Raw genomic sequence first — 9,547 nt, forward strand, 5'->3', positions numbered from 1 at the left:
GGCGCTTCTCCCTCCACCGCGCGCGATGCGTCGCAGTCCTCACTTAGCGTAACGAATTCTTTGATCCTTTAGCTATCTAGTAGTTTGATAAATTTTTGGATGGAGATGATAGATATGTAGCCTGCAACACCTAACTGTATCCCCCGATTTTTGTTATCATTCGTTTTTTTTAATTGCCTCCCACTACGGAAGCAAATTTTAAAGACGTATTCACGTCAAAAAGTGGCCTCAACTGCGTCACAACATGCCGTCTCCTGACAGTTCGTAACTCCATGGATTAAGTATCGCATTGGTGATTGCGACTTGTCAGTGTGCTGTAGCGCAAATATATTGTTAATCCCAAGGCTAAGGTTAAACCTGGGTGTGACGTTTAGTATAAACGCAGGTTGCGATGCGCAGGATTGCTGCTATATGTTAACACTTTCATGGTACGAGTACCATTTCATATAACTCGTGTACCGTTAATCATATTGAAGGAATCATGGTACGGGAAAGTTTTACCACTGTTTGAATAAACGAAAATAAACAATGAAAATACAATAACTGAAAACGATGAATGTGGGAAATTGTTTTAAACTATTGTGGGCGTGTATTAATTATATTCATTATGATTTTTGTACCTAGCTCAACCAAAGGAAATGATTTAACTCACATACTTATGTCGAGATACGAGGATTCAATTTTGAATGAGAAAATTCGTTTATTTATCTATTTATTCTTTCAGTTAATTCCGTAGAGCCTTTTAGTTTTTCTCAAACCTTAAGGTTATGGAACAAGCCCACTTAAATCATAGTATTATTTATAATTATCATAGAAAAAGATACCATTATCAAAAGTGGGACATAGTTTCAAGTACGTAGGTACATGCTTATCTAGTGTTATGTTTTTTCTTGGTGGTTTAATTTTACTATGTATGTAAATTCTGCCTGTGCTATGGTTTTGAAGCAATAAATATTTTTTATTTAATTAATATTTCGTAATCTTCAAATGCAGTCTCGTTGTTTGCCATTTGTTACGTTTTCGTCCATTGCGGAAGCAGCAAACGCGATGGTTAAATAATCCGAGAGATCAGATCTGTAGCCGTGACATTGTAGAACGGGCCTAAATAATCTTTTACGCTGGCGTTCTGGGTCGATGAGTTCATGACTAAAAAAAATTATACCCGCGTGTTATTTCTGTGTGTTACAAGAAATTAAAATGGCTGAACGCGACTAGAAAACTAACGAAATAAATTAGGCGTGTTTTCTTTTTTTTTTTCTTTTGTATGTACCGTTATTTCGGCCAGTGTACCATGACTAGGGGCCGTAAAAGTTCGCGGGTTCAGTGACCTGTAGGATGAACTCTATAGTTCTACGTATACACTCGGTCAAATGCCACCCACTCATTGGCTGCTGTCTTGTGAGACGTTCCAGCGTAGCAGCCTGTGATTCGATAAAGCTTTGGATGGGTGTTTCTCATTGGCCCAGAGTCATCCAGGTGAGTTGTGAACCAATAGCAGAGGCAGCACTGAGGTATAACGATTTGTATTTTAGCCAATCACGAAATGAGATCGCGAATTTTTCCGGTCTCTAACCATTACTTGAATACCCCATGCCGTGGTAGGAAGTCCCGATGTTACCTTCAGAAGGTGAAGCAATTATCTCTCTTCCCCAACTCGCACAGTTTTTCCTCCTCGTGTCACGTGATAAAAAACAACCGCCCGTTACGCAAACGCGCGCGGGAATCCAAAACAGCTTACGATTTATTCTTAGCTGCTGTTGCGTCACCCCGTCGCGTCGTGTTGAAAACACGAGTCTGTTTCCCAGCGGCAAATGGCATGGTTTTAGTTCGTTATCTTTGATTGAATGGTTAATACTTCCACGGAAAAGAGCTCACTGCTGATGACAGTTTACGACTCTGTACAACTCGAATTGTTTTCTTTTTTTACGTGATAACGTCTTATAAATCGATGAACGCCGGCTGCACGCACGAAAAAATTGTCACGTTCCGCTTGAGCCGAGCGTGCCAGAACCGGCCAACCACCGTGCGAGGTTAAGGCGGGCTTTTTAACTAATTGTTCGTGATTATATTTAAACAAATAATTTAAATTAAATTTGCAGAAACTGTAAATAATACTTGAAAATTAAAAAAGTATGCAATTTTTCATCAATGTTTTCTTATGATGTTATCAAGTAAAATTATCGTCCGTAAACCGACTTTACAGACAAACCCCCCCCCCCCCCTTTTTTTGTGTAAATATCTTAGCTCTCGGTGTACAGTATTTGGTAGGAGTAATTTCGTGGATATGAAACGGAAATGCGTAACCACGGTGTTGTATCTTCGCAGAAGTCTCAGGTCTCAGAAAATAAAGCACCAATCACGTTCAATGGTCCTGAACTTGGATAACAGTCCTAACTAAAGCATACTCCTTTACCAGCTCGACCATCAAAACATCATGAAAAACTATAGTCTTTTAAACGTATGTATAACGTAAGAAGCTCTCAGGAAAAAAAAAAGTTACAAATAGCTTTACCGTTTGTTCTTTTAAGCCACCCTGCCTACACCAGCGCACGAACTGCATCATTCCGAAACTACCCGAAGCGCATCAAATGCACCGATTTTGAGACAAATGTTAGGGAATAAAAAAATATTAACCTAATCTAACCTGGGTTGGGTTGGGTTCGGTTCAGTTAGTTTATTACCATCTTGTTAAAAAAAATTATAATAGTTACCTTTTCCCCCCCAAAAAATTAATATTTTTTCGTATATTTATCACGCTAAGCGTTATTTATAAGAATACTTTTCGCAAAATGGTAAAATTTTTGTTGGTAGTATTCGTATGTTAACACGTTTTTTTTTTTTAGCTTCATACGTATGTATGTTAGTATGTAACGGAAACTTTGAACATGATTTTGACCCCCTTCAAAACGTCGTATTAACTCGGAATATGGCATACTTATCAAGGACCGATGACAATTCAATATTTTAAACATTTAGACCCGTTATCCTTACTAGGATAATCAGGATTAGCGATTTTTTGTTTTCCTAAAACTGGTACCTGGTGTCTTAGCGCCAATACCAAGAAGGGAAACTACCAGGCGCGCCGATCACCTATTTCTCGGATAAGTTACCGTCTTTGAATAAGATGAAATTTTCGGAGAGGGAACAGACGGGCTAAATATATGTTATTTTATTCTATTACATATTCAGTTCCTTTTTTAATGTTGATTACGTTTATGATTATAACGTATGGATTAGTATTTTTAAGCAATATGGTTAAATAAGGTTACTGATGTAAGTTTATGTAAAGTAATTTTTTGTAAGGTAGGCCAAATAGTTAAGTGCAAGAGAAGGCTAAGGTTCGCGTCTACTGGCGCGGGGCGAAGAGGCGCTAGGCGACCAGCAGTACAGCATGGATCGCGTTTCGTGCTAAAAAAAAATTAAAAAAATAAATAATAAAAATCAACAAGATAACCTGAGCAGTTAAGGCCAGCTGCTCAGCTAAAATATTAAATCCCTCCCCCCCCCCCCCCTTCCCCGCCCAAGGAAGGCTGGACAACACACACGAGTTCAGAGTAAAAAATAAATTAATTTCCCTCGAAATTTTAATTAAATTAAACTCAGGCCATTTGTAGTCATTAAGCTTCGCGGAGAATTTCTCAAAGTCAGCTAATTTCACAATCCCTGTGAAACTTTTTATTAAAAAATAAATATTATTATTATTATTATTTTTTAGCACGAAACGAGATCCCTGCTGTACTGCTGGCCGCCTAGCGGGTCTTCGCTTCGCGGCAGAAGTGGACACCCCTGTCACGTCGCTTCTCTTCTCCTCTCTTCGCCCCGCGCCAGTAGACGCGAACCTTAGCCTTCCTTCTCTTGCACTTAACCATTTGGCCTACCTTACAAAAAATTACTTTACATAAACTTACAACAGTGATAACCTTATCTAAACATATTGCTTAAAAAATACTAATCCATTCGTTGTAAACGTAATCAACATTTAAAAAAAGGAACTGAATATGTAATAGAATAAAATAACATATATTTAGCCCGTCTGTTCTATTAAAAATCTGTGATGATACTAAAAAAAAAAAAGGGAGGGGTTTGTCTGTAAAGTCGGTTTACGGACGATAATTTTACGTGATAACGTCATAAGAAAACATTGATGAATAATTGCATACCTTAACCTGTTTGATATTATAGAAGATTTTCTCGCACGATGGTTGGCCTGGTTCTTGCACGCTCGGTTCAGGCGGGAACGTGACAATGAGTCATGCTTTTTTCGTGCCTGCATTCGGCGTTCATCGATTTATAAGACGTTATCACGTCAAAAACATCATCCCCACCCAATCAAAAAAATAAAAAATTAAAGGAACCCGCTAGATATTGAAATGTTTGTAATTTTGCAATTGGCCCTAATTAGAGACCGGAAAAATTCGCGAGTTCAATGACCTGTAGGATATACTCCATGATCCTCTATGCACGCGGGAAAATTACATTTGCTCATTGGCTACTGACTCGTGACACCTGTTAACTGGGACGCTAGTGATTCGATACTTCTTTTGTTTAAGGTTCTTAATTGGCCAAGTGTCATTCAGATAAACTGTGGCCCAATCACTGATGCAGTGAAAAGGCAAACGTTTTTGGTTTCTAGTCTATCACGAAATGAATCCGCGAATTTTTCCGGTCTCTAGCCCTAATTAATGAAAAGGTCTACCAACCATGATCTAGTTTCACCATTTTTCAGAACTGAACATCAGTAATCATAATGATGATGATGATCATCATCATCATCATCATCATCATCATCATAATCGGCAAACAAGCCGTTCAATTCGCGCGCTGCTGCACGAGATGAACTCACGCGGTTTCTTGTCGGCGGATACAAGATGGCGCCCGCCGCACCGCCGCAGCCCCGCGCGATTGTTAAATTGTAATGGACGTGGAAATTACAACCCGCCGCCGGCGCACCATGCCTGGGACGAAAAACCGCGCCAAGAGAGAGAGAGAGCGAGAGAGAGAGAGAAGAGAGAGAGAAGAGAGAGAGAGAAAGAGAAGTAGGCAAGGACAGAGAGAGCGTAGCGCCAAGCGGGGTTTTTGGAGGAGGGAAAGAAGGGGTCGCGCGGCGTTGCCACGTCTCCTGGCCAGAAAAAATAAAAGGCGCTAGTCAAGGACGGCAGCAGGGCCCACGAAGTTCGGGTCAGTGTTTTCCATCAGGGTGTCCACAGTTAGTACTTTCCTACCAGATCTAGTACTTTTTTCTTTAATATAATAATATTACAGTAACTCCAAAATGTTTTATTATTAAGCGTAATTATTTTTAAAAACTATGGAATGTATGTGTGTGTGTGTGGTGTGATGTTTAAGTTAGAGCATTGCAATGTCATGATAACTTCCTAAATGGTTAAAAACCTTAACAAATTATAATTTAGTACCTTTTTTTTTTCAAACCTAGTACTTTTTTCTCGCCTAAAGCTACGTTTTCCAAGGACCACGCATGCGCGATGCGCGATGCGTGATGCGTCACTGCGTGACCACGCAGCACTTGAACCTGTGTGTTGAAACGGGGATGATTTCCAAGGCCGCGCAAGCGGGGGTTTCCCGCTCGCCGCGGCTGCGTGTCGCGGATGGGCATCGCGCAGCAGTTGCCTGGCCCCCGACTTCAGCGTGATCACGCATGCGATTTATCATGGAGTCAAAGAGTTTTACTGCAGAACAGGACGAGAAATTGATTGATTTAGTAAGGGAGCATCGTGTGTTATATGATTTGCATCACTGCAAGTACAAAGACAGTATTGTTCGAGAAAATGTGTGGAAGGAAATTGCAGCTTCTTTAAACAAAGGTGGTAAGTAGAGAGTTTAATATCTGTGTTAATAATAAAATAAATACTATGGCTCATAAAACGTGGTCTTAAAAAATGTTCTTACTGCATTAAAAAAACAACTTACGGTTCTATATAGTTGTTACTTATTTAAAAATAGGCCAAGTTTAAAAAATATTTTATGCAGTGTTTAAACTAAACCAAAAATAATTTACGTCGGTGTGCACCAGGAAATGTGGAAATAAAATATGTTCCATTTTGAAGTAGTAGGTGAGCCTAGGGCAAGTTATCACAATAAATTGTTTTCTTTCTTTTTTTAAGTTTGATAATATTATGTCTTATTCTTCTAAATGCACAACAAAAATTATGTTTTTTGAAGTTTATAATCATATGTTTTCCTATTTATAGTTACTTAATTTTATGTCAATACTAAGGATAATGGCACATTTGCTAATAAATTATCTATTTTGACATATTATATTTACAAATTTTACACTCAAATACAAAAATACACAGCATTACTATAGCACAAAGAGAATATTTTTTTTTAAACAAAAGAATAACATTTGCATTTACCCTTTCTTCACGTGAAAAATACTTTTTAACTTGTTTTCCTCACATGATATAATTGCCAGCTTACTTGTCCTTCTTGGCTGCAAAAGTAATTTTTAAATTTGTCTCGTATGCTATACGCAAGATGAGTAGAATTACGTCCTTGTCTTGCCATGGGTATCATATTTTCAATAGGGAGACACACATTTCGGTCCTCTTCTTCACCCGGGCATGGAATTCTTGCAGATCTTAGATGATTATGTATTATGCATGATGCGATGACCAGAAGATCCACTGTGTCAGGCTTGATGGCGATGGCAGTGAAAAATACTCTAAAATATTGGCAAAGTATTCCAAAAGCGTTTTCACACGTACGTCTAGCTCTACAATGGCGATAATTATATATTGCTTTTTCTTCATCACATTTAGATTGTGCCCTTGGGTAAGGACGAATTACTGAGGAAGTCAGCTGAAAAGCTTCATCACCCAAAATAACGTGTGGCATTAGAGTGTCAGTTCCAGGAAGTATAGCTGGTTCAGGAAATCTGAATGTTCCTTCTGAAAGTCTTTGTCCTAAGACAGATTTAGCAAATATGCCTGCATCACCTTCTTTTCCATAGGAACCAACATCTATTGCTAAAAACTTGTAGTTGTCGTCTACAAGCGCAAGTAACACAACTGAGAAATAGTCTTTGTAATTATAAAACAGAGATCCAGAATGTTCAGGTTTGATTATTCGGATATGTTTTCCATCTATCGACCCACAGCAGTTGGGATAGTTCCATTTGCGATGAAAACCAATGGAAGAACGTTTTAAAACATCTTGGTCAGGTGATGGTATTGAAGAATTCAACATTTTTGAACAAATAGATTGCAATGTCTCTTTTATAATAATACTTACCCAGCTAGGGCATATTCTGAATTGAAACGCCAGTGAACGAAAACTCTCTCCCGTGGCCATAAACCTAAAAGAGAAAAAAATATATGTAGTTATTTATTTTAACTGCTTCAGGCTATCTTGGCACCGAGTCGGTACCCAGAAAGTTCGAGGCCACTATTAACTTAGTGATCCCGTCACCTTAGACTAGAAGAGTAAATCTGTGAGATGTATATCTGTGTGTAAAAACATTAGCTATTTAAACATATTTTATTTTATTTTGGAGGCCTTTCTGGGGAATCGTAAAAACCCAATAAACCTAAGGACGTGAACAATACCAGTACCCTAACTCACGACTCTTATAGCACTTAGGTTGACGTTTTTTAATTTTTTGCTGCTCATAAAAACCTCACGAAATATGTTTAAGAAAAGGTTTGATCATTTATTTACACAGATTTTTGAATTTTACAGCAGAAGACTGCAAAACGAGATGGAGAACCATTCGCGACTCCTACAGAAAAAGCAACAAGAAACTGAAAACTGGGTCGAAGACAGGTTCACCGGCATTTTCAAAATCGAAATACAACACAGAAAGCCTGAAATTCCTTGATGAAACCTACAAAGAAAGAGCGTAAGTACTCTTTACCTTATGTATTAAATAAAATTTGTATAAACAATATAATAATTGTTGAATGTTTATTAAAAATTATATATTCTTTATTGAAATTATTGGAGCTGTTGCAATTTTTTTGGTAGGTTTCAAATGAAATATATATTTATTAGTTGAAAGAACTTCTTATGAATTTATCAAAAAAAAGTTTGTGTAAACCCAAATACACCAGATCAAACTACTCACGCACGCGTGTGTGTCAACATAGCATAGCTGATGGCACTGTTGATTTAATTTTTTTTTTCAGATCAAAATCAAGCATCAACATAAATGAAATAATTGAAAATAATCAAGAAACACAAGAAATGGTGGATGACTGTCCCTCTGAAGAGTGCAACCAATTTCAAGAAGAAGAAAGCGCTCAAGAATCTACAAATTGGCCTAGCGAGCAAACAAGTTCTTCAGAATTGTTAAACAGCTCCATTAAAAAAAGAAAAATTACAGTAAAAGAAAAAATGTTAGATGAAATAAGAAAAGGTCGTGAAGAAAGAGGGAAAATATTAAAAGATCTACTTGAAAACCGCGGCCAAGATCGTTCGCAACATCCGATAGACATATTCTTCCAGAGCATGTCTGAAACTGTTAAGCAATTCCCCCCACACCTCATTGCGGAAACTAGATTAAAAGTGTGCCAAGTTGTGTCTCAGATGGAACTGAGATCGTTGATGGAGCATCAGAACCAGACTAATCCTAATCACCAACAATGTTATCAACATGTCGATATTGGCAGCGGTTTTCCTGTCTCTGTCATAGATCCCACCCAAATTTGTGAATCTACTGGCAGTAATAGCTTGATTCATTCAACAGATAGCTGTAATTCTAGTGGTAACGATGCTAATGTGGAAGAAAGTGACTTCGTGAGACTAATTTAGAAAATAACCAGTATTAGTTCTGTGAGTAGATGAATGCATAGTCAGAGACATTTTAGGAAATTCATCAGTACATGGACATTTAAATTTTTATTAAACCTATAATTTCAATATAATTAAGTAAATATTTTTATATTTTGTTTTCGTTTAAGTACTTTGTGTATATAAATATGAAACATTAAAAAGAAAAACATTACATTAAAGAGGATTAGTTAAATTTGTTTACCTGAGAGTAAGACATAACTTCTGTTCAGCAGATATTGGCCTTTTGACTCTGTTGCACTGCGATCTCGTGATGTCTTCTTTAACAAAGCCTAATATTGTATCAAATATCTCAGTCGACACTCTGAAATATTCTCTAAATTTAGTTTCGTTATCAATTAAGTGACGTAATATCAACACACTATAACATCCCTCGTCTTCTATCCTTCTAAATATATCGTTGTCATCTTCTAGGAAGCAGGAGAGCAATAAATCATCATCAGCATCTTCCTCCAACAAGACGGCAGAGATCGCTGCTTCCATCGCGCAGACTTGTTTCCCGCGTTCTAACAAAACAGACCCAGGTCAGTGATCACGCATGCGGCGATCACGCATCACGCATGACGCATCGCGCATCGCGCATGCGTGGTCCTTGGAAAACGTAGCTTAAATTGGTACGAAATATTTTTTTTTTCCTTGTGGACACCCTGTTTTCCAGTACTACAATATTTTCTTCCAGCTTGTTACGGGCTGGATGGCCACGTTGGGAAACATGTACGAGGTACGTGCGCTTGTC

At 37.9% G+C, this 9,547-nt stretch overlaps 1 protein-coding gene across 2 annotated transcripts; it reads left to right on the top strand.

The window, feature by feature from the left end:
- Nucleotides 1–5,385: 5,385 nt before the first annotated feature.
- Nucleotides 5,386–9,187, top strand: LOC134538156 (transcription factor Adf-1-like). 2 transcript variants are annotated; one of them, XM_063379207.1, is made up of 3 exons: nt 5,386–5,825; nt 7,705–7,861; nt 8,148–9,187. In XM_063379207.1, the coding sequence occupies exons 1-3, from the start codon at nt 5,657–5,659 to the stop codon at nt 8,770–8,772; spliced, it is 951 nt and encodes a 316-aa protein (XP_063235277.1). In that variant the 5' UTR covers nt 5,386–5,656; the 3' UTR covers nt 8,773–9,187. The 2 variants fall into 2 exon arrangements, with proteins under 2 accessions (XP_063235277.1, XP_063235276.1); XM_063379206.1 differs by having other exon boundaries at nt 5,389–5,825; nt 7,702–7,861.
- Nucleotides 9,188–9,547: the final 360 nt, after the last annotated feature.

This window comes from Bacillus rossius, chromosome 13, assembly GCF_032445375.1.
Source record: "Bacillus rossius redtenbacheri isolate Brsri chromosome 13, Brsri_v3, whole genome shotgun sequence".
Lineage (NCBI taxonomy): Eukaryota > Metazoa > Arthropoda > Insecta > Phasmatodea > Bacillidae > Bacillus > Bacillus rossius.